The sequence below is a fragment of the Thalassophryne amazonica genome, chromosome 6 (genome assembly GCF_902500255.1).
Source record: "Thalassophryne amazonica chromosome 6, fThaAma1.1, whole genome shotgun sequence".
In the NCBI taxonomy this organism is placed as follows: Eukaryota; Metazoa; Chordata; class Actinopteri; order Batrachoidiformes; family Batrachoididae; genus Thalassophryne; species Thalassophryne amazonica.
In genome coordinates this window covers 85,676,025-85,701,500 of record NC_047108.1, presented here as the reverse complement: position 1 = coordinate 85,701,500, position 25,476 = coordinate 85,676,025, and the positions used below count along the sequence as shown (strand labels likewise).

The window sequence follows — 25,476 nt, the reverse complement described above, 5'->3', positions numbered from 1 at the left end:
CAGCAAATCAACATTCATTATCAGCAATAAAGAAGCTAAAAGGAGCATCTTGACTTGTGCATTCTTACCAATGCCCCCCAGCGGCCACAAGTGATCTAATCCAGTGTACCATACAGTCCTTACAATAAACTGCCATAACAAATACGGTCCTTCGAGCCGGATCTAGTGTGCTAGCTGCGGGATTACTCCAAGATGTTCCAGAATCAGCATAGCACTCCCCAGCCATTAGATGCTCGGCCTCGTCGTAGAACACAACCCCTGGCCTGGATGGAAGACTACAAAGTCTCCCAGCCGGGAGAGCAATGGCAGCCCTACCACAGTCTAGAAAGAGCTTTAGAGAGACACGTCAGGATGATGCCTCGCACACTGCCATTGCTAGATGACGATGACTTTACGTCAGAGCATGGAGCAGCAGCCCCATATCCATATGAGTCTGATTATATGGAATCAGAGTTTCTGGCCCCGAGTAGGCTGGTCTCTTCCCAGCGGTTGCTCCCGAGAAACTCCCCCTGATGTTATGGAGACTCTGCACAGGTTGATGGAAGATAATCAGAGGTTACACCGACAGATGAGAGACATGCACAGGAGACTTGACACCCATGTCCCTGTACGTGATCTACCACCCATACAACCACAACCTCACCCTGTACTGTCCATCATCAGACGCACCTCAACAGCATAGTGGTCATCAGCCTGCAGGACAAGAGGACAATTGGCCACCACCACCACCCCTGTTGCAGATGAGATCTACCGACCAGTACCACCATCACAGGACCCATAAGCAGAACTGGTAACGTTGCTGAGCAATATGAGGCCAATACAGCAGGAGCAACCTTCCTTTCAGCCACATCTACATTATCCAGCACCACCAGTGCAGACCCCAGAGTACTGTGTACCTTATACCCCACCAAGGGCTGAGTCCCTGCGCAGCAAGCCATCACCCTCCCCCCAACATGAGGTTATGTACCGTGGCCCCCAGCCTACAATCCCTTACTTCTCCAAAGGAGATCCAAGAGAATTTGCCAGGCTTAAAGTTGCACTCGACAATTTGTTGCCTGAGGGTGCTACAGAGCACTTTAAATGACAAATTCTGGTAGATCATCTGAAATATGAGGAGGTGTTGCTCATAGCGGACTCTTACACCAACTCACCACAACCGTATACTGACACCATGGCAAGTCTCACTGAGCAGTATGGGCAACCACACCAGCTGGCTCTCAGGAAGATTGCTGAACTAATGGATGCCCCAAACATTGCACGGGGGGACACCCATGGATTCAAGCTGTTTGCTCTAAAGGTGAGAGCACTAGTTGGAATGCTAGACCAGCTTGGAGACAATGGCCAAACAGAGCTCCACTGTGGGTCACATGTGACAAGACTGTTGTGTAAGCTGCCACAGGACATGAGAGCAGAGTTCAAGAGATTCCTGTACCCCATGCGGGTCACTATTCCAAACCTCTTGCATTTTTCTGACTGGCTCAACTATGAGTTAAAGATCCAAGAGACAGTGTATGAGACATTGCCTAATGAAACTAAGGGCAGGGCTGGATGTAAGGGAGAACACTGGCGTGATCACAAGAGGGGTAGGAGCACCAACATCCTGCAAACTACCGATAAGGTTGATAATACATCTGTAGCAGAGAAACGGCCCTTGAGTATCAAGCCATCAGAGAAGAAAGCATACTGTCCTTATTGTAACAACACATATCACTTCCTTGACCACTGTTCTAACTTTGCACAGCTAACTGTTGAACAGATAACTGCTTGGATTAAAATCAACAAAGATGTTGGCGGTGTGGCCTCTCACACCAAGCTGCACAACGCCGCCTTAAGGTTACATGTCAGAAAGGGAAACATCTTCATGCTCTGCATGAAGTGAATGCAAAACCTGCAGCTGCAGATACATCCTGCCTTGTCAGTACCACCAACAAGGTCCTGTACTTGGACAGATGGTCCGGGTGCAGTCAGGTCCTGCTTAAAGTGAGTAAGGTATTGCTGAGGAATGGTAAACATACCTTAAAGACATTCGCCATACTTGATGATGGATGTGAGTGGACTATATTCTCCCCAGCAGCAGCTCAGAGACTTAAGCTCACAGGTGAATCCGGGGATCTGCTCCTTAGGACTGTCCGTCAGGAAATGAGGACACTGCATGGGACTGCTGTGTCATTCTCCATATCCCCTGCTGACCAGCCACAGAAGTCATTCAGGATACATAAAGCTTCACTTCAGATCAGCTGGGCCTAGCTGATCACACATACCCTGTGAAAGCTCTTCAGAGAAAACATAAGCACTTAAAGGGTCTCCCCCTCCAGTCCTTCGATAAAGTGCAGCCCCTGTTGTTAATTGGGTCAGACTACCCCCACCTGATTACTACAGTAGAACCTGTGTGCCTGGGACCACCTGGAGGACCAGCAGCAGTGAAAACTAGGTTGGGCTGGACACTTCAGGGCCCAACCAAGCACATCAAACAGCAGCCAACTCAGGTGCAATGTCTGCATGTCTCAGTACAGTCTCCGACTACTGACCTTCTGCAGAATGTAGAGAGACTGTGGCAGTTGGATGTTCTCCCTTACAAAAGTAAGAAGCTTGTAACACGCTCCAGGCAGGATCAGAAGGCAGTCCACCTGTTGGAGACAAAGACTATACGTGTAGACGTAGAAGGGATCCAACGCTATACCAACGCCTCACCTCAGGGTGCAGAACATGCCCCGGCTCTGCGCACCGAAGGAGGCTGTGTTAGCCAATCTCCGCAGCACAGAGAGACGTCTGCCACGAGACCCTCAAAGAGCAACTGCATATTGCACAGAGATTACAAAGTTAGAGAAGGCTGGCTATGTAGTGATAGTACCAGAGGAGGAGTTGAACACATCAGCTGAGTCCTGGTTCATCCCTCATCACATGGTGAGCCATAACGGGAAGAATAGAATTGTTTTCAATTGTTCTCCTACATATAAGGGTGACAATCTCAATCAGTTGCTATTGCCTGGCCCCACCCTGAGCTCCAGTCTGATAGTTGTGTTGCTACGCTTCAGAGAGCACTCCATCGCTGTTAGCAGTGATATTCAGAGCATGTTTCATCAGGTGAGACTACGTCCGGAGGATAGATCCCTCCTTCGCTTCCTGTGGCGAGAGCTCAAGACAGAGGAACCGCCCAGTATCTACACCTGGCAAGTTCTCCCATTTGGCACCACATACAGCCCCTGCTGTGCTACCTTTGCTCTTCAGAAGCATGTGTTTTGATCATAGCCAGCCAGGTGAGGATGTTCGAGTAGCCATTTGAAAGGTCATTTTATGTGATAACTGCCTTCAGAGCCTCTCTTCTATTGATGAAGCCTGGCACCTAGTCAACAAACTGACCTCCCTTCTGGTGACAGGGGGATTTGAGCTACGCCAGTGGGCCAGTAACATCCTGATGTCATCAGCCACCTACCAAAGGAAGCCAGGTCCGAAGCAGTGAGTTATGGATCAGTGAGACAGACGCTGATCCACAAGAGCTCACCTTAGGACTCCGCTCGCTCTGCAACTCAGATACCTTGAGGTATAACTACCAATGCAGGATCAGCCAGTACCTACCATGACGAACATTTACAGAGTCCTGGCTCGCCTATATGACCCCCTAGGCTTCATTGTTCCCTTCACAACACGGGCTAAGGTATTGGTACAGCAGTTGTGGGTCAAAGAAAGAGAGTGGGATGACCCATCACTCCCAGCAGATGTGCTTCAGGCTTGGAGGAGTTGGGTGGAGGAGCTGCAGCATCTCTCTCAGATTATACTTCCTCGTTTCTATGTAAGTCTAGAGATGGATAGTTCCAATCCTCACATAGACCTACACATCTTTGCTGATGCATCAGAGAGAGCTTATGGATCACTAGCCTATTTGTGTGCAGAGAGTAAAGATGGTCGAGTTGAAGGTCTCTTTCCTGGCTGCCAGATCCAGGGTTGCCCCAAAGAAACAGCAAACAATGCCAAGGTTGGAGCTTTGTGCCACATTGACTGCTGCTCAATTAGCCTTGCTACTGCAACATGAGCTGACTGTGAACATAAAAGATGTCATACTCTGGATTGATTCCACCACTGTCCTCACTTGGATCAAGTCAGACTCCTGCCAGTACAAAGTCTTTGTTGGAACACGGGTAGCAGAAGTACAGGAGCTGACAGACGTGTGGGCCTGGAGGTATGTTGATTCTGTCAATAACCCAGCAGATGACATTACATGAGGCAAGAAATTGTTGGAGCTGTCTTGCAACAGTAGATGGCGTCAGGGCCCTGCCTTCCTGCAACAATCACCTGAGTTTTGGCCCACTCAGCCAGTGATGGATAAGGCAGATGACCCTATGGAACTGCGAAAGTCAATATGTTGTTTTGCCACAACTACACAGGTGGTTTTGCTGCCAAATGCTGACCAGTTCTCCTCCTTTAGAGCCCTCACCGAAGCTGTTGCGCGATCCTGTCATGGGGCGGCAGGAACCAAAGCCTGTCTTTCTGCTGGAGAGATTCAGGAGGCAGAGAGGAGAAATCCTGAGACGAGCCCAGCAGGACAGCTTTACAGAAGATTTCAGCCTTCTAAGTTCTGGTAAACCAGTACATGCCACCAGCCGTCTCTCTAGCCCCAGAGTATGATGAGACTGTGAAACTCATTCGTGTTGGAGGAAGGTTGCGGCGGAGTGATCAACTGGAGCTAGACTCTGTTCATCCGGTGATCCTGGATCCTTGTCATCGCGTGACTCTGCTTATTATCCAAGACACTGATAAGGACGTTCACCATCCTGGAGCAGAGCGACTGTTTGCAGAGCTATGTCGCAAATACTGGATACTACGTGGCCGAGAGGCAGTTAGACAGCATCAGCGATACTGCTCTGACTGTCAGAGGTGGAGAGCCACTCCAGCAGTGCCTAAAATGACAGCTCTCCCTCCAGCGAGACTGAGACTCATGAAACCCCCTTTTTTTTCAACAGGTATGGAGTATTTTGGGCCCTTTATTGTGAAAATCGACCATCGCCATGAAAAGAGATGGGCATAGTGTTTAAGTGTCTGACCACTCGGGCAGTTCACTTAGAGGTGCTTTCTAGCCTGGATACAGACTCCTTCCTGATGCCCTCCGTTGTTTCATTGCATGGAGAGGCAAACCAGCTGAGCTCTTGTCTGATCAGGGTACTAATTTTAAAGGAGGAGAGAGGGAACTTCAAAAAGCATTTCAGGTCTTGCACCCCACACTCCAGGCTCATCTGGCTAAACATCAGATAAAGTTCCAGTTCAGCCTCCCCAGTGCACCTCACTTTGGTGGTGTATGGGAAAGGGAAGTGAGATCTATTAAAGCGACACTGTACACCACCATCCAGACTCCGCCTGTTCCAGAGGAGGTATTGGCAACAGTACTGATTGAGGTGGAGGGGATTTTAAACTCCAAGCCTTTAGGCTATGTGTCAGCAGATGCTGATCCAGTGACCCCTAACTTGCTCCTCATGGGGCGGCTGGATCCCTCACTTCCACAGGCTATATACGGAGAGACTGAGATGCTCAGCCTGTGACGCTGGAGACATACTCAGGTTTTGGCTGATCAGTTTTGGAAGTGTTTCATTCGACACTATCTTCCCACTCTTCAAACACACTCTAAATGGCCTAAAGATTCAGCCCAGCCCCAGCTTCAACCTGGAACCATAGTTATGATAGTGGACCCCCAGCTGCCGAGAGCACATTGGCCAAGTGGCCACATCACTCAAGTCATCCCAGGGCAAGATGGCGGAGTCAGAACTGCAGTAGTCAAGGTTAAGGAAAGACCTACACCAGACTGGTCGCTTGGCTTATTGTCCTGCCTGCCATCCCAGACACTGATACTGTCTGTCCTTCTTAAGGTGACAATTTGATGGACAAATTTGGGGGCGGCTGTGCTGAAGGACAGCTTTAGAGAAGGTAATTAAGGTGTTGAGTGGCAGACCTGCGCCCTCTGCTGGCTAAAAGGAGCCTCTGCAGAGTTGGTGGATGCAGCGGGTTGACACGTCAGACTTTTCAGTTTGGGTTTCAGTATTATTGTTACTGTTTCTGTCAGGAGTTTTGATAGCGTGCGTTCAGAGATCAGTAAGTGTAGAGTTTATGGTTATTTATGGCTTCATGTTATTCGTCATAGTTTATATATGTTGATGGTTTGGCTAACCAGTTAGCTTGTTAATGCTAATAGTTGCTAACAGTAAGAAGCCTCTCACATGTGCTCATATTCTTGGTTGTTGTAAATTAATCTGAATGCTTAATTCTTTATTTTCATTGGTTGTTTATGACTACAGTTAATCATATACACGCTGTTCTGGTAACTGGTTCCTTTTATTCTCTGTTACAAAACCACACATACACACACCCCTTTCACATAGCTCAGCAAATCAACCATTCATTATCAGCAATAAAGAAGCTAAAAGGAGCATCTGGACTTGTGCATTCTTACCGATGCCCCCCCAGCGGCCACAAGTGATCTAATCTAGTGTACCATACAGTCCTTACAGTAAACTGCCATAACAGGTACCCAAACTGTAAGTTGTATTTACATACAGTGCGTCCAGAAAGTATTCACAGCACTTCACCTTTTCCATCTTTTGTTATGTTACAGCCTTATTCCAAAATGGAGTAAATTTATTTTTCCCCTCAAAACACTCCACGATGACGACATGAAAAATGTTTTTTTTTTTGTTAATTAATTTTTGCAAATTTGATTAAAGAAGAAATCATATGTACATAAGTATTCACACCCTTTGCTCAGTAATTTGTTGATGCACCTTTTGCAGCAATTACAGCCTCAAGTCTTCTTGAATCTGGTGCCACAAGTTTGACGCATCTATTTTTGGGCAGTTTTTTTCCATTCCTGTTTGCAGCACCTCTCAAGCTCCATCAGGTTGGATGGGGAGCGTAGGTGCTCAGCCATTTTTAGATCTCTCCAGAGATGTTCAGTCAGATTCAGGTCTGGGCTCTGGCTGGGCCACTCAAGGGCATTTACAGAGTTGTCCTGAAGCCACTCCTTTGACACCTTGGCTGTGTGCAGAGTGTCCATCAGGTTCTTAGTCACCTCCCTGACTAAGGTCATTCTCCCCGATTGCACAGTTTAGTTGGCAGCCAGTTCTAGGAAGAGTCCTGGTGAATCCAAACTTCTACCATTTACAGATGATGGAAGCCACTGGGCTTATAGTGGAGTTCAAAGCAGCAGAAATGTTTCTGAACCTTTCCCCAGATTTGTGCCTCGAGACAGTCCTGTCTCAGAGGTCTACAGACGATTCCTTTGACTTCATGTTGGTTTGTGCTCTGACATGCACTGTCAACTGTGGCACCTTATGTGTGACACAGGTGTGTGTCTTTCCAAATCTTGGCCAATCAACTGAATTTACCTCAGGTGGACTCCAATTAAGCTGTAGAAACATCTCAAGGATGATAGTAGAGAAGCTTGAATCTTCGATGGACTGGATTGCTTGACGCGAGGACGTATCAGGAAGTTAAAATCTTAGCCAGAGAGAAGAAATGGTTTTGAGAGAGGGGTGAGGAGGCATTCTATGTGAAACAGTTAAACCAGCTTAACCGGGGAGGGGGTCTGAAACACGCTTTGTCCCCTGTTTACAATGGGGTACTCGGATCAAAGCAGTTTCAGTCTTTTGTTCATGGTAATGAGTCATTCACGCCAACAGGAGTCAAGACGCCAAGAGGCGTCAGTCCCATCGTTAGGAGGGACAGCTACCCTGTCATTAGGAGGGTGCTAACTAGAGCACAATAGGTGCTAATTAAAGCATTGTTCAATCACTAGCCAATAGCAGTCCTGCCTCTTGGTAGGAGGCGTCTGGTTAGGTTTAAATCTCCAGCTTTTGTGGCTTCTGTTTGTTCTTCTCGACAAGGGTCAGACAGAAGTCAGCTACCAGAGCAAGAATTTAGCTGAGGAAGCTTCTGCGATTTGAAGCGGAAATGTCCTCGCGTCAAGCAACCCAGTCCAGTCGAAGATTCAAGCTTCTCTACTATGGAAACCCCTGGACAACTGAGAGCCTACCAGAAACTCAAGGATGATAAGTGGAAACGGGATGCACCTGAGCTCAGTTTGAGCTTCATGGCAAAGGCTGTGAATACTTAAGTGCATGTGATTTCTTAGTTTTTCTATTGTTAATAAATTTTGAAAAATCTCAAATCCTTTTTTTCACAGTGTCCTTATATGGGTATTGTGTGTAGATGTTTGAGGGGAAAAAAATTATCCCTTTTGGAATAGCTGTAACATAATAAAAGTGGAAAAAAGTGAAGCCTGTGAATACTTTCCGGATACACTGTATAATGCATATTTCAAACTGAAAAGTGAGTGTGGAGTGGAATATGTACTTGTGGGTTTGCAGACTTGGTTTACATAGTTGACACGTTTCAGGATTCCGTGACTTGCATCTGATGTCTCACTTTAGTGTGTGAACAACTGCAATAACAAAACAAAACTGAAAGAATCATCAAATTACACTTTCAGATTGTATCACTGTGCACAGACATATTTGGTGTATGTAACAAGCAAGAGTGTGCACATAGCGTTTGATAACCAGCAGTGGTGAATCAAAAGGTGATGGATGAGTTGGTCTGACCTTCTATATTGGGGGTTATTGATCCTGATTGCTGACCTGTGATCCTGATGTTGTGTATGAACTTTGATCTGGACTTTTTTCCTGTTTACTAACCTAAGATACAAATTGCTCACCTTCTATCCAGATCATTCACCTGATGATGATTGATTTTGACCTCAGACACTGACATTATTCCTCTTTAATCCTGATTTCTGAGCTTTGAGTGTCACCAACAAGGTTATGTTTTCATTGCTGCCCATCTGTCTTGCTTTAATTCTTTAATCAGGATAAAAAATGGTTTAGGTTGCCAATCAGCAATCCATTGGATCAAAAGTATCAGGATCAGAGTTTCAAGATTAATGCCAGGATTGGGATCCTGATTGGGATCAAAAGTAACAAGGATCAAAGATTAAAAGCAAGGTCCATTGATCTGGATCTACTAAAAAAAGGAATATACTATTCCTTGTTCCAATTCTTACACCTCCAACAAATTTAACTGAAATTTATCAGGTCCTTCTGAGATATCCTGTGAAAATCCTTTAGACAGACAGAAAATAAAAACAACTTCCCGGACTGAGCGAACAAAATGTATTCAGAACGTCTGCGATGCATTAAAAAAAAAAAATCTATGCTAAGTATCGTATTTGTGTGCGGTTGTGCCGCTTTGTTGTCCCGCAAATGCTTATTAATATTCTATTCAGATTACGAAACAACCCCATATTTCTCAGCGCCTTTTTATTTATGTGATTGGAACACCGCCCACAGTGTTCCACTTGAAGTAGACGTGAGTCAGTCAAAGTGTCGCTGTGATGGAGAGAAATCACTCTGCTGAAAACTGTCCTCCCTCCCACACCTCATCAAACTCACTGGAAGCTCACTGTTCACCAAATCACTGTTTTTCCTGTCATGATTGCCTCATCTATAAGACAAGACAGCGTAGTGCACAGACTGAGACACAGAACGTAGCTGATTTTAAACATCAGACCTTGAAGGTACAGCTTGTTCCTTTCCTCGAGCACAATGATGCAGGACGACAGGTTAAGGCAAAATATTACAGCATTGCTGAAATATTTATTAGATCATTGTATATTTTATGGTTGTCTGTTGTTCAATCATTCTAAAATAATTGCAGGGACAGATCTGAGGTATAAAACTCTACAGCAAAATGACGTTCATGGCGTTCATCTTTATTCCACAGGCTGCTGTAGCAGCAGTGATTCACTGCATGAAGCACTGCTGTGTAATGACAGCACGCCGTGACACATGCTGGCGTTTTGCTCATCAAGCAAATTCATTGCATCGCCATCTATTGTTATCTAAATTTCCAGGCTTGTTGTCAGGTCATACCTGGGAATGACTAATGTCCAAGTTGGAATGTGCTGCCTTCCAGCCCGAGTAGTGCTGAGCTCTGCACCTGATCTGAATTCAACTGATTGTGTGCTCAGAAGCTGCAAGAACAAAAACACACCCACAGCTAATGACTGTGTCTGCAGGAGGGGTGGCACCAATCTATCTATCACTATCTATCTATCTATCTATCTATTTATCTATCTATCTATCTATCTATCTATCTATCTATCTATCTATCTATCTATCTATCTATCTATCTACTATCTATCTATCTATCATCTATCTATCTATCTATCTACTATTATATAATATATATATATATACACCAACCAAACATTGGGGGAAAATGCAATTTTGTTTCCCTTTTATGTTAAACATATAGAACCAGGACTCTGTCAACACTGACACAGTGTGTCGGCTATATGAAGTTGGCCGACAGAGACTTGCAGAGGAAGAGGAGGAGGATGAGGAGGACCAGGTATATAGTCTCACTTCACTCATTTTACGGTCACAAAGGAGTGGCGACATTTATTGCAACCTACTCATTGTGTACTAGGATGATGATGATCAGGAGGAAGATGACGACGATGACGATGATTCCGATGATGACGTTGATACGGATCCCCTCATCGCTGAGCTCGAGAATGAAAATGGTGGAGAGGATGAGGATGATGATGGGAATGATGATGAAGATGATGGGAATGATGACTTCACTCCATCTGATGAAGAAGTGGCACGTCTTCTTGAAGATGAAGTTGATGTTGGTGATGATGACGATGATGATGACGACGACGATGATGACAGTGACTCAGATAATGATAATGGTGAGTACAGCTTAAAATGTCTAGGGTGTCCACATATGTTTTATTTTGGGTTAAATGAATTCATATCTTATCTTAAGCTGCTGTCTCATTCAGCATCAGATGCCATAGTTTGGGTGGCCCACATTAGAAAATAAAGTATAATTCAGCATTTAATTGCATTGTTATTGGTTCATAAAATAAAAATTACTTGTGTAGGGCTTAACAGTATCGCCAGCCCATTCGACATTGGCAGTGGTGCTATATGACGTGTGCTTAGAATAAAATATGGTTAAAAACGAACATATTTCAGTGATGTTCGTGGGGCTTCATGACCAACACCACTGAACCACGGCTGACTTTAGCTCTCTCTTTACCGCTGCAGCGTGTAGTCTTTTAAACCCTTGTCCATCTATAAACATGAACACGGAGCGCCTGATGAACTCTTTTGTTTCTACCTGCTCTGATGTGCTGGACAGCGTAGCTCCTCTTAAAATCATGCGCCCAAAGTCCAGGCAGGAGCCCTGGCTAAATGACACTACGCGTGCAGCTCGGCGTGTCGGAGGGCGGAGCGGAGATGGAAAAAGAACCACCTGGAGGTTTTTCACCAGGTTCTTAAAGATAGCTGGAGGAACTATCAATGTGTGGTTAAAGCAGAGAAAACAAAATATTTATCTGACTTAATCGCCAACAGTGTTAACAAACCCCGTGTTCTTTTTAAAACTGTGAACTCTATTTTTAATCCTAATCCTTCCACTGCATTGGAAATAACCAATGAAACCTGTGAGAGATTTCTCTCCTTTTTTAATGATAAGGTTGCTGCATAAGGACCAATATTTCGCCCTCTTCACCTTGTGGCCCAGGGGCTAACGCATGTACGGCAGCATTTAGCCAGTTTGAGCCTGTGCCACTTGCTGTTCTTACTGGGATTGTGAATAAACTCAAAGCCTCTACTAGTCCTACAGACCCAGTTCCTCCTCGCTTTTTTAAAGAGGTGGGGCACCATTGGCACCTTTGTGAGCGAGGTAATAAACAGTAGTCTGGTTCTGGCACTGTCCCCTTTTTGTAAAAATGCTGTTGTTGAGCCTCTGATTAAGAAGCCTGGCCTTGACCTGTGACTTTAGCAAATTATCGGCCCATTTCTAAGCTTCCTTTGGTTTCCAAGATCTTGGAGAAATGCGTGCTTGCTCAATTTCAACCGTTTTTAGATGCACATGGCATTTTAGACCCGTTTCAGTCGGGTTACAAAACGTTTCACAGTACAGAGTCTGCACTTCTTAAGGTTTTTAATGACCTGTTTTTAATAGCTGATGGGAAGCTCTGCTTTTAGTGCTTTTAGACCTGACTGCTGCTTTTGACACAGTGGACCATGCAACTCTCTTATCTCGCTTGGAAACCTGTGTGGGTGTCAGGGGATTGCTTTGAAGTGGTTTGAGTCTTACTTGAGTGGGAGGTCCTTCTCCGTGAGGCTGGGGGACTCCTCCTCTTCTGCTCCCCTGCAGTGCGGTGTCCCCCAGGGTTCTATCTTAGGCCCAATTCTTTGTGCTTTATAAATAAAGTGGATTGGATTGGATTGGAATAACAGAGACGAGACGAAACAATCACATTATTACCTCTGTGCTCCAATAATAGTCTTGTTATGAAGAATACTTTGGCTACACTCAAAAACGGTCATCTTGATATTATTGAGATGAGGAGAGATGGACTGCGTGAATTTGGTTGAAGAGACTGTTCACCACTCATCCAACTACCTTTTGGTTTTGGTCTGAGTTGTGAAATGTCTTGAAGATCAACAAGAAGTTCAGTTGCTGTAAAATAACACACTTTTAAGGATCTCCTACCTGTATCACCAAGAACCTTAATCAACTTGTTTTATATTATTAGCCCCTTTTACTCTTAACCCTTTGATTTACCAAGTGCTTGGATTCTGCTGTCCCCATCTTCACGTCTAAGTGTTTTTATGTTGTTTTTTTCCCCCACACCAACAGACAGCTCAGATAATTCTGACCTTGAGGATGACATCATCTTATCCCTGAATGAGTGAGAACTGATTTAAGACTACGAGAAGAGAGAACAAGACCTTTGCCTCGTACCCCTTTTAAGCTGCAGGACGAGGAGAGAAAGAGGATCACAGCAGATAAGGTGAAGCACTGCCTGTTTGAAATCCTAGAAGGTGTTGTGGACACCTTGGGACTCTGAGTGGCAGGACCAGGTAGTGTCATCGGATCAAGAGGGATAAACATTGCACACAAATGGATGTTCTGGTAAAAATGATTGTACACAATATAGTTTTCTAAAACTAAAGTGGTTGATGATGAGTGAAATGGCCAGTGTGTATATGCAGTGAAGAAATCTTTTTATATCTGACTGCGTTCTTTGAGTCTCTCCATTTGGTATTGATTCTCAGCTTTTTTGTAATTCTTCCTTTGTGCAAAGTTTAGGCTTCGCTGAGGGGAAAAGGTTTGATTTGTAAGGCTGCAGAGCTGTATTTGTGTGACAAGGGATGTTTTGGCAAACATATTTTCTTAGAGATGTTTCGCCATCTGGAATAATCAAGTGATACTCAATTGCTGATTTGGGAACCTACTGTGTCACACATCATCCACAACACCACTGAATCACCATGGGCCCTGGATGGCAAGCACACAGGCAGACAACCGGCCCATTCCCACATTATTTTACAGATGTAGGAATGGTCCGTGACCCAGTTCCGGATAAGCGGTTGAAGGTGAGTGAGGAATGGACCGGTTGTCTGTTTTCCACACAGCAGTGCCATCCCTGAACAGAGTCTGCTGTTTTTATGATTTGAGGACAGGACAAACATTGGTGCTGCTGATCTGATGATTTAACATTGTAGATGCTGAGGGAAATGTAGAGATGCTTTTCATTTTCTTTCACAAAATTTTTGTTTAACCAAAAAAACAAACCTCCAGTCATCAGTAGGGGCGCTGGTCTGCTCACATAGAGGAAGCTTGCTTTATTTTATTATAATACTGAGTGACTGTTTTTAGAGGAGGGATATTTTATTTGGGATTAAATTTGAACATTTGAAATCTTAGATCTTGGAAATCTGCTGGGAATCTGCAGAATAAGAACTTGTTACATTTTCTATTCAGTTCTGTGTCTTCTGATGGATTTGAAAGTTCAAACTCGTGTTTAATTCATTCAGTTTATATATACAGTACCAACTCACAACATAACGCCCCAAGGTGATTCACACAAATACGGTCTAACCTTACGCAGCCCCTAAGCAAGCACATTGGCAACAGTGGTCATAAAAAAACTCACTGTTATTATTTTTAATATGGGAGGAAACCTCAAGCAAACTAGACTTGGTGGGATGATCATCTGCTTTGGCCATAGTACTGACAAGAAAATCAGTGCAGAAAAAGAAATGTTGCAGCTAAGGAACCACACACATGGCGTCCAGTGATCTCAATGACAGACTGCTCATAAGACATTCAAATGGCAAAAAAGAAGCAGAATCCATGCAAAGGAACCACAGTTGGCAAGTTCATTGATTAATGCCAGATCACAAAAGAACCCCTCCTCCCTAACAAGACGATACAACCACAAGTCCTTAGCACATTTAAAAGACAAAAAGAAAAGCCTAAGATTTGCATACTGTGTGCACATTTTGAGGTTTTTTGTTTTTGCCTTAATATTCATTTGCCTTTTTTTGTTTTTGTTCTCTACACAAGACTTTTATGTTAAGATGTTTGAGACTTCATGTACAGCTTGTATGTATCTAAAGTATTTTTACTATAAATAAACCTTCAAAATTATTTGTGCTTTGTTCTTGCACTGGCATGCCTGCAGTCCTGACCTGTACCCAAGAGAGAACAGAGGGAGAATTTTGAAATGCAGTGATGACAGATCCCGTACTGGTGCACACCTTAAGGAAGAACAGGACAAAATAACACCTGAAATGCTTCATTACTTGGTAGCTTCAGTGCCAAAAAAGGTGTGAGAAGGAATGGCGACATGACGAAGTTGTAAATGCATGAGCATCCCAATGTTTTTGGAATGTGTTATAGCCCTAAATGCAGTAATGACTGTATATTGGCAAATGAAATTAAGATGACCACACAAAACCTGAAATATCTTGAAATATAATAATCACTGGGTGGGTGGGGTGTTCACATTTTTCATGCAGTCTCAGCATTTTCTAATTTGAGGTTTTATTATCAAGTGTTGGTCATGACTACTAAACAGTGGGGAAAGAATCTTTTGAAGTAATGGATCCAGCTGGAGGAAGCCCCATATCACCTTCACCACATGTGAAGTGCATCCAGAAAGTATTTACAGCGCCTCATTCTAAAATGGATGAAATTAATTTTTTCTCCCCTCAACTTGTACACACAATATCCCATAATGACAGTGTGAAAAAGGTTTTTTTTGGGTTTTTTTTTTTATGAAATTTATACAAAAAAAATTGAAAAGGATCATATGCACATAAGCATTCACAGCCTTTGCACGAAGCTCAAAACTGAGCTCAGGTGCATCCTGTTTCCACTGATCATCCTCGAGATGTTTGTACAGCTTAATTGGAGTGTCCACCTGTGGTAAATTCAGTTGATTGGACATGACATAAGGTCCCACAGTTGACAGTATGTCAGAGTACAAACCAAGCATGAAGTCAAAGGAATTGTCTGTAGACCTCTGAGATAGGACTGTCTCGACACAAATCTGGGGAAGGGTACAGAACATTTCTGCTGCCTTGAATTTCCCAATGAGCACAGTGGCCTCCATCATCTGTAAATGGAAGAAGAATCAATTGAATTTATGGGCAAGTAAGTTCTCACATACAAGGAATTTGATCTGGTGTCATTGGTGCATAAATGACAAAAGAAAATACTTATGTAAGAAGTAATAGGTGCATAAACAGTAAAAAGAAAATGAAAAATACGTACAGTAATGTTCAGAATAATAGTAGTGCTATGTGACTAAAAAGATTAATCCAGGTTTTGAGTATATCTTATTGTTACATGGGAAGCAAGGTACCAGTAGATTCTCACAAATCCAACAAGACCAAGCATTCATGATATGCACACTCTTAAGGCTATAAAATTGGGCTATTAGTAAAAAAAAAAAAATAGAAAAGGGGGTGTTCACAATAATTAGTAGTGTGGCATTCAGTCAGTGAGGTCGTCAATTTTGTGGAAAACAAACAGTGAATCAGGTGTCCCCTATTTAAGGATGAAGCCAACACCTGTTGAACATGCTTTTCTCTTTGAAAGCCTGAGGAAAATGGACATTCAAGACAGTGTAGTTTGATTAAAATGTTGATTGAAGAGGGGAAAACTTAAACGCAGGTGCAAAAAATTATAGGCTGTTCATCTACAATGATCGCCAGTGCTTTAAATGGACAAAAAAACAAAAAAAAGACGCCTGGAAGAAAATGGAAAACAACCATCAAATGGATAGAAGAATAACCAGAATCGCAAAGGCTCACCCATTGATCAGCTCCAGGATGATCAAAGACAGTCTGGAATTACCTGTAAGTGCTGTGACAGAAGACGCCTGTGTGAAGCTAATTTATTTGCAAGAATCCCCTCGCAAAGTCCCTCTGTTAAATTAAAGACGTGCAGAAGAGGTTACAATTTGCCAAAGAACACATCAACTGGCCTAAAGAGAAATGGAGGAATATTTTGTGGACTGATGAGAGTAAAATTGTTGTTTTTGGGTCCAAAGGCCGCAGACAGTTTGCGAGACGACCCCCAACTCTGAATTCAAGCCACAATTCACAGTGAAGCATGGTGGTGCAAGCATCATGATATGGGCATGTTTCTCCTACTATGGTGTTGGGTCTATATATCACATACCAGGTATCATGGATCAGTTTGGATATGTCAAAATACTTGAAGAGGTCATGTTGCCTTATGCTGAAGAGGACATGCCCTTGAAATGGGTGTTTCAACAAGACAATGACCCCAAGCCACTTTTAAAGGGGCAAAATCTTGGTTCCAAACCAACAAAATTAATGCCTCACAGCTGTGAAGAAATCATGAAAAACTGTGGTTATACAACTAAATACTAGTTTAGTGATTCACAGGATTGCTAAAAAAGCAGTTTGAACATAATAGTTTTGAGTTTGTAGCATCAACAGCAGATGCTACTATTATTGTGATCACCCCCTTTTCTACTTTTTTTTTTTTTTTTTACTAATAGCCCAATTTCATAGCTTTAAGAGTGTGCATATCATGAATGCTTGGTCTTGTTGGATTTGTGAGAATCTACTGAATCTACTGGTACCTTGTTTCCCATGTAACAATAAGAAATATACTCAAAACCTGGATTATTCAATCAATCAATCAACTTTTTTTTTATATAGCGCCAAATCACAACAAACAGTTGCCCCAAGGCGCTTTATATTGTAAGGCAAGGCCATACAACAATCATGAAAAACCCCAACGGTCAAAACGACCCCCTGTGAGCAAGCACTTGGCAACAGTGGGAAGGAAAAACTCCCTCTTAACAGGAAGAAACCTCCAGCGAACCAGGCTCAGGGAGGGGCAGTCTTCTGCTGAGACTGGTTGGGGCTGAGGGAAAGAACCAGAAAAAGACATGCTGTGGAGGGGGGCAGAGATCGATCACTAATGATTAAATGCGGAGTGATGCATACAGAGCAAAAAGAGAAAGAAACAGTGCATCATGGGAACCCCCCCACAGTCTACGTCTAAAGCAGCATAACCAAGGGATAGTCCAGGGTCACCCGATCCAGCCCTAACTATAAGCCTTAGCGAAAAGGAAAGTTTTAAGCCTAATCTTAAAAGTAGAGAGGGTATCTGTCTCCCTGATCTGAATTGGGAGCTGGTTCCACAGGAGAGGAGCCTGAAAGCTGAAGGCTCTGCCTCCCATTCGACTCTTACAAACCCTAGGAACTACAAGTAAGCCTGCAGTCTGAGAGCGAAGCGCTCTATTAGGGTGATATGGTACTACGAGGTCCCTGAGATAAGATGGGACCTGATTATTCAAACCTTATAAGTAAGAAGAAGAATTTTAAATTCTATTCTAGAATTAACAGGAAGCCAATGAAGAGAGGCCACAACGGGTGAGATATGCTCTCTCCTGCTAGTCCCCGTCAGTACTCTAGCTGCAGCATTTTGAATTAACTGAAGGCTTTTTAGGGAACTTTAGGACAACCTGATAATAAAGAATTACAATAGTCCAGCCTAGAGGAAATAAATGCATGAATTAGTTTTTCAGCATCACTCTGAGACAAGACCTTTCTGATTTAGAGATATTGCGTAAATGCAAAAAGCAGTCCTACATATTTGTTTAATATGCGCTTTGAATGACATATCCTGATCAAAAATGACTCCAGATTTCTCACAGTATTACTAGAGGTCAGGGAAATGCCATCCAGAGTAAGATCTGGTTAGACAACCATGCTTCTAGATTTGTGGGGCCAAGTCCAATAACTTCAGTTTTATCTGAGTTTAAAAGCAGGAAATTAGAGGTCATCCATGTCTTTATGTCTGTAAGACAATCCTGCAGTTTAGCTAATTGGTGTGTGTCCTCTGGCTTCATGGATAGATAAAGCTGGGTATCATCTGCGTAACAATGAAAATTTAAGCAATACCGTCTAATAATACTGCCTAAGTGAAGCATGTATAAAGTGAATAAAATTGGTCCTAGCACAGAACCTTGTGGAACTCCATAATTAACTTTAGTCTGTGAAGAAGATTCCCCATTTACATGAACAAACTGTAATCTATTAGACAAATATGATTCAAACCACCGCAGCGCAGTGCCTTTAATACCTCATGACATGCTCTAATCTCTGTAATAAAATTTTATGGTCAACAGTATCAAAGCAGCACTGAGCTCCAACAGAACAAGCACAGAGATAAGTCCACTGTCCGAAGCCATAAGAAGATCATTGTAACCTTCACTAATGCTGTTTCTGTACTATGATGAATTCTAAAACCTGACTGAACCTCTTCAAATAGACCATTCCTCTGCAGGTGATCAGTTAGCTGTTTTACAACTACCCTCTCAAGAATCTTTGAGAGAAAAGGAAGGTTGAGATTGGCCTATAATTAGCTAAAATAGCTGGGTCAAGAGATGGCTTTTTAAGTAATGGTTTAAATACTGCCACCTTACAAGCCTGTGGTACATAGCCAACTAACAAAGATAAGTTGATCATATTAAGATTGAAGCATTAAATAATGGTAGGACTTCCTTGAGCAGCCTGGCAGGAATGGGGTCTAATAAACATGTTTGATGGTTTGGATGAAGTAACTAATGAAAATAACTCAGACAGAACAATCGGAGAGAAACAGTCTAACCAAATACCGGCAATCACTGAAAGCAGCCAAAGATAACGATACATCTTTGGGATGGTTATGAGTAATTTTTCTCTAATAGTCAAAATTTTGTTAGCAAAGAAAGTCATGAAGTCATTACTAGTTAAAGTTAATGGAATACTCAGCTCAATAGAGCTCTGACTCTTTTTCAGCCTGGCTACAGTGCTGAAAGAAACCTGGGGTTGTTCTTATTTTCTCTTCAATTAGTGATGAGTAGAAAGATGTCTAGCTTTACGGAGGGCTTTTTTTATAGAGCAACAAACTCTTTTTCCAGGCTAAGTGAAGATCTTCTAAATTAGTGAGAACGCCATTTCCTCTCCAACTTACGGGTTATCTGCTTTAAGCTACGAGTTTGTGAGTTATACCACGGAGTCAGACACTTCTGATTTAAAGCTCTCTTTTCAGAGGAGCTACAGCATCCAAGTTGTCTTCAATGAGGATGTAAAACTATTGACGAGATACTCTAACTCCCTTACAGAGTTTAGGTAGCTACTCTGCTCTGTGTTGGTATATGACAATAGAGAACATAAAGAAGGAATCATATCCTTAAACCTAGTTACAGGCGCTTTCTGAAAGACTTCTAGTGTAATGAAACTTATTCCCCACTGCAGGGTAGTCCATCAGGGTAAATGTAAATGTTATTAAAAAAATGATCAGACAGAAGGGAGTTTTCAGGGAATACTGTTAAGTCTTCTATTTCCATACCATAAGTCAAAACAGATCTAAGATATGATTAAAGTGGTGGGTGGACTCATTTACTTTTTGAGCAAAGCCAATAGAGTCTAATAATAGATTAAATGCAGTGTTGAGGCTGTCATTCTCAGCATCTGTGTGGATGTTAAAATCGCCCACTATAAGTATCTATCTGAGCTAAGCACTAAGTCAGACAGAAGGTCTGAAAATTCACAGAGAAACTCACAGTAACGACCAGGTGGACGATAGATAATAACAGATAAACTGGTTTTTGGACTTCCAATTTGGATGGAAAAGACTAAGAGACAAGCTTCAAATGAATTAAAGCTCTGTCTAGGTTTTTGATTAATTAATAAGCTGGAATGGAAGATTGCTGCTAATCCTCCGCCCCGGCCCGTACTACGAGCATTCTGACAGTTAGTGTGACTCGGGGGTGTTGACTCATTTAAACTAACATATTCATCCTGCTGTAACCAGGTTTCTGTTAGGCAGAATAAATCAATACGTTGATCAATTATTATATCATTTACCAACAGGGACTTAGAAGAGAGAGACCTAATGTTTAATAGACCACATTTAACTGTTTTAGTCTGTGGTGCAGTTGAAGGTGCAGTTGAAGGATTATTCTTTTTAGTTACATAGCACTACTATTATTCTGAACACTACTGTAAGGAGTCAAATAGACAAATGGGCAAAACTAAGTTTACTGTCAAATAATGTAGTGGAATGGGACTGTGCAGGCAAGCAGATGAACAGCACAGGGATGATCAATCTATTTTGTGGGAGTGGGGGGGGGGCAGGGAAAATAGGGGTCTCTGGCATTATTTATAAGTCTAGCTGTGGACGAAAAGGAGCTGTCTTTGTCTTGCGGTTTTAGTCCTGATGGACCTCAGCCATTTGCCAGAGGCGAGGGTAACAAAAAGTTTGTCCTGGGTGAGAGGGATCGGCCACTATCTTCCTTGCTCGTCTCAGGGCCCTGGAGGCGTACAGGTCCTGTAGGGATGGCAGATATCGGCCGATCACGTTCTCTGCTACGTGGATGATACGCTGCAGTCTGCTCCTGTCCTTAGCAGTGGTAGCAGCATACCAGATGGTGATGGAGGAGGAGATGATGGCAGTGTAGAAGTTCACCATCATTGTTTTCAGCAGGTTAAACTTCCTTAACTGCCACAGAAAGTACATCCTCTGTTGGGTTCTCTTGGTGAGAGAGCTGACGTTCAGCTCTCACTTGAGATCTTGGATGGTGGTGATCTCCAGGTAATGGAAGGATTCCACAATGGTGACTGGGGAGTCACACAGGGTGATGGGGTTGGCCAGGACTGGGTTCTTCCTGACGTCAACAACCATTTCCACTGTTTTGAGGGCATTGAACTCCAGATTGTTCTGTTTGCACCAAGACACCAGGTAATTGATGTCCTGTCAGTAGATAGACTCGTCCGCATCAGAGATGAGTCTGATAACGGTTGTATCATTCACAAATCTCAGGAGCTTTACAGAGTGGTGGCTAGAGGTGCAGCTACTGGTATACAGGGAGAATCAATCAATCAATCAATTTGTTTTTATATAGCGCCAAATCACAACAAACAGTTGCCCCAAGGCGCTTTATATTGTAAGGCAAGGCCATACAATAATTATGTAAAACCCCAACGGTCAAAACGACCCCCTGTGAGCAAGGGAGGGGGGGGATCCAGTAATGATGGACAGTGTGTTGGAGATGTGCCCCCTGCCAGATTCACGTGCTGCCTTCTGTTAGACCATTCTGATCCACCAGGATTCATCCTACCGCTGGCCGCCTGTCTAAACTGAGTGATCAGAAGAGAAGGGCCTTGGTCAGGGAGGTGACCAAGAACCCTATGGTCACTCTGTCAGAGTTCCAGCAATCCAGAGGAGAACCTTCCAGAACAGAGCTCTCAAGTTGAGATACAGTCAAGGAGTTATTTTCCACCAAATCTTGTCTTGCAGGTCATAGTGGCGGAATGTCATGCATTAGCATGAGAGTGTGACATCATAATGACCTCCACGCTGAGTGCATGAGACCTGACACAACCGTTTTAAAGCAAGAGTCTCACTCCAAATGAGTGAGACTTGACATCGCTGCAAAGAACAACCATCTCTACAGCAATCCACCTATCAGGCCTGTATGCGAGAGTGGCCAGATGGAAGCCATAAGACAAAGATTGAACTGTTTGGCATGAATTCCAGGTGCCATGTTTGGAGGAAACCACGCACCATCCCTACAGTGAAGCATGGTGGTGGCAGCATCATGCTGTGGGGATGTGTTTCAGCGGCACGAACTGGGAGACTAGTCAGGATTGAGGGAAAGTTGCATGCAGCAATGTACAGAGACATTCATTCATTCATTCATCTTCTACCGCTTAGTACAATTAAGTGGACTAAGCAGGGGGCTGGACTACCGCTTAGTCCAGCCCCTTGCGACAAGGGTCGCAGGGGGCTGGAGCCTATCCCAGCAGTCATAGGGCGCGAGGCGGGGTACACCCAGGACAGGACGCCAGTCTGTTGCAGGGCCACAAACAGACAAACAAACACAGACACACCCACACACCTTACGCGTAGCCAAGGGTGGGCCTTGATGGGCCTGGGTCCGCCCACTTGTCAGCCAGGCCCGCCCCATCCAATGAGAAGGCTGAGTCGACACTCGACAGTCACCTGTTGTTGCCTCATTGTATTCCTATGATATGGTATTGCATTAGCACTGAGCGACAATTAATAAATTTTGTCAAAAAAATCTGGTTCATCTTCTGTGATTTTTATTAATTCATTTTCAGAGTACAGTGGTCCCTCACTATAACGCAGTTCACCTTTTGCGGCCTCGCAGTTTCGCAGATTTTTTGTTAGTGCAATTTTGCATGCTTTTTTTTAAACGGCACATTGTGTTCTGCATGTGTCTGTTTATAATGTTCTCGCACAGAAGAAAAAAGAGAGTGTTTACACAGGAGAGAAAAGTGAGAAAATGTTAATGCCTGTTTGAGAAAAATGTGTAGTGAGGGGTTTTACAGCCTTAAAACATCTATAATAATTGCAAAGAATAGCTCTGACTACTTCGTGGATTTCGTTTATCGCGGGTTATTTTTGAACGTAACTCCCACGATAAACGAGGGAGCACATTTTTCCTCAAATAAATAGTCTTCTGCGGGCCCTCATCACAATGCCAATCACAACATGCACTGTCGAACGGCTGTTTTCTACTGTTAATCGGATAAAAATGTCCACCAGAACATCCACGTTGACTCACAGACTGAATGCACTCTGTAAGAACTGAATCTCTGAAAGAGAACTGACCGAATCGTTGGCCTGTGATGACGTGATAAGAGAGTTCAACAAAACCCCCGTCATCTCCTGCTGTAGCATTAAAAGGATTCGTCAAATGTAAGTGTGAGACCATTAATTACTTTTTTCTTCTAAATAGGCCTAATTGTTAATATTATATTGCAACTGCCACGAATCACGTTGGTGTCCATTCTGATGGTTTTTAATTTGGCCGCTGAGCCAACCTGTTTTCATGTTGTGGATATATTTAGAATTTTTATTTTAAAGGACTTTACATGACTAAGCGTTGCGTTGCTGCTTGCATTGTCCATGGGGTGCTTGTATCTGACACTTTGCGTCTGTATAACTGTGCACACAGCGTCTGTGCAGCTGGCTGAGATGTGTTCATCATTAAACTTGGAATTAATTTTTGAAACAATGCCTTATTTAAATACCTATTGACGTTTTAGGTTTAGGCTGAGCCAAGTAGGCTACCAGACTTGCACTGAATGTGTGTGTGTGTGTGTGTGTGTGTGTGTGTGTGTGTGTGTGTGTGTGTGTGTGTGTGGCGCTGCATTGCAGCTTGCATTATCCATGAAGAGTCCATGAGCGTCTTTGTGCTCACTTTGCCAGTGCTGTAGGCTAAGTGATAACATTGCTTGCGATGTCCAAACGAGGCATACTTTTTCAAACGGTGTATTATAATACCTACACCTTACCTACAACCCCAAAGGTTGGGCCCGTCTGATTTTTTTTCTGGGCCCACCCATTTTATGATTTCTGCCTACGCCCCTGCTACACACACACCAATGGACAATATTAAAGATTCCAGTCCACCTAACCCACATGTCTTTGGATGTGGGAGGAAACCGGAGCACCCGGAGGAAACCCACGCAAACACGGGAGAACATGCAAACTCCACACAGAAAGGCCACAGGAATTGAACCCACAACCTTCTCGCTGTGAAGCAACAGTGCTAACCACTAAGCCACCTGTACAGAGACCTCCTGGATGAAAACCTGCTCCAGAGCGCTCTTGACCTCAGACTGGGACAACGATTCATCTTTCAGCAAGACATTGACCCTAAGCACACAGCCAAGATATCAAAGGAGTGGCTTCAGGACAGCTCTGTGAATGTCCTTGAGTGGCCCAGCCAGAGCCCAGACCTGAATCTGATTGAACACCTATGGAGAGATCTGAAAATGGCTGTGTCCTGACGCTCCCCATCCAACCTGATGGGGCTTGAGAGGTGCTGCAAAGAGGAATGAGCAAAGATGGGTGCACCAAGCTTGTGGCATCATATTCAAGAAGACTTGAGGCTGTAATTGCTGCCAGTGGTGCATCAACAAAGTACTGAGCAAAGGGTGTAAATACCTATGTACATGTGATTTCTTAGTTTTTTATTTTTTACAAATTTGAAAAAAAAAAAAAACTTGTCATGTTTTCATTATGGGGGATTTTGCGTAGACGTTTGATGGGAAAATGAAACGGATACACCCTATTCATTGCGTCTGTTATTTCTGTAAGTGAACTTTTATATATTCTAGGCAAATACAAACTAAATTTGTTTCAAGCATTATTTTATTTGAATTTTGAGAATTACAGCCTATACCTAAAAAAAAACAAACTAAAATATTAGAATGTTTCATAAGATCAATCTAAAACAAGGATTTAAATTCAGAAATGTTGAACGTCTGAAAAGTATGTTCATTTACACAATAGCTGGGGCTCCTTTTGCACGAATTACTGCAACATTGCGGTGTGACATGGAAGCAATCAGCGCTTGGTACTGCTAAGTTGTTATTGAAGCTCAGGTTGCTTTGATTCAGCTCGTCTGTACTATTGGGTCTGGTGTCTCTCATCTTCCTCTTGACAATACCTCATAGATTCTTTATGAGGTATTGTCAATGGGGTCAATCATGTACAGTAATAATGCTGTACCATGGTCAACAATGCAGCTAGTAGTATATTTGGCACTTTGGGCAGGTGCCAAGTCCTGCTGGAAAGAGAAATTAGCATCTCCATCAAGCTTGTCAGCAGATGGAAACATGAAGTGCTCCAAAACCTCTCTTGGAACATGGTTGTGTTGATTTTGGACTTGATAAAACACCGTGGACCAAGATGAAACATTTTCGTGTATATGTACTGAGTCTAGAATATATGCATTTTTCACTTTCTGAACTACCTGACAAAAATGTTTAACTTTTTCAAGACATTCTATTTTTTTTTTTTTTTTTTTGAGATTCACGTATAAGAAGGCTACACCTTCCATCACCATCCGGGGGTGGGGGGGCACTCTTCATTTGGTTTCAGGAAGGGGACTGTGGTGGGAGGCATAGGGCAATAAAGTGACTGGTTGATGAACCAGATGAGAAAGTCACATTACCCCAGACAACGGCAAAAGTGGCTGGTCTGGCCTGTGCCTGTGCTCGAGTAAGATCACCCCCCCCCCCCAAGTATGATGTTGCATTATTGTAATATTGCCCAACAATC

General features: G+C 43.3%; 1 protein-coding gene and 1 long non-coding RNA gene across 2 annotated transcripts in view; both read left to right on the top strand.

Annotated features, from left to right (window-relative positions):
• LOC117512546 (DDB1- and CUL4-associated factor 1-like) overlaps window positions 1-12,834 on the top strand; it is a 54,491-nt gene extending 41,657 nt beyond the window's left edge. The window contains exons 23-25 of the mRNA XM_034172656.1: window positions 10,294-10,389; window positions 10,468-10,735; window positions 12,700-12,834. Coding sequence (XP_034028547.1) covers window positions 10,294-10,389; window positions 10,468-10,735; window positions 12,700-12,755 — 420 coding nt within the window. The 3' untranslated portion in view covers window positions 12,756-12,834. The remainder of the gene's footprint in view (window positions 1-10,293; window positions 10,390-10,467; window positions 10,736-12,699) is intronic.
• A 187-nt stretch (window positions 12,835-13,021) lies between these two features.
• Window positions 13,022-13,633, top strand: LOC117511677. Its single transcript, XR_004561036.1, has 2 exons — window positions 13,022-13,397; window positions 13,440-13,633. It is a non-coding gene; the product is annotated as an uncharacterized LOC117511677 (long non-coding RNA).
• Window positions 13,634-25,476: the final 11,843 nt, after the last annotated feature.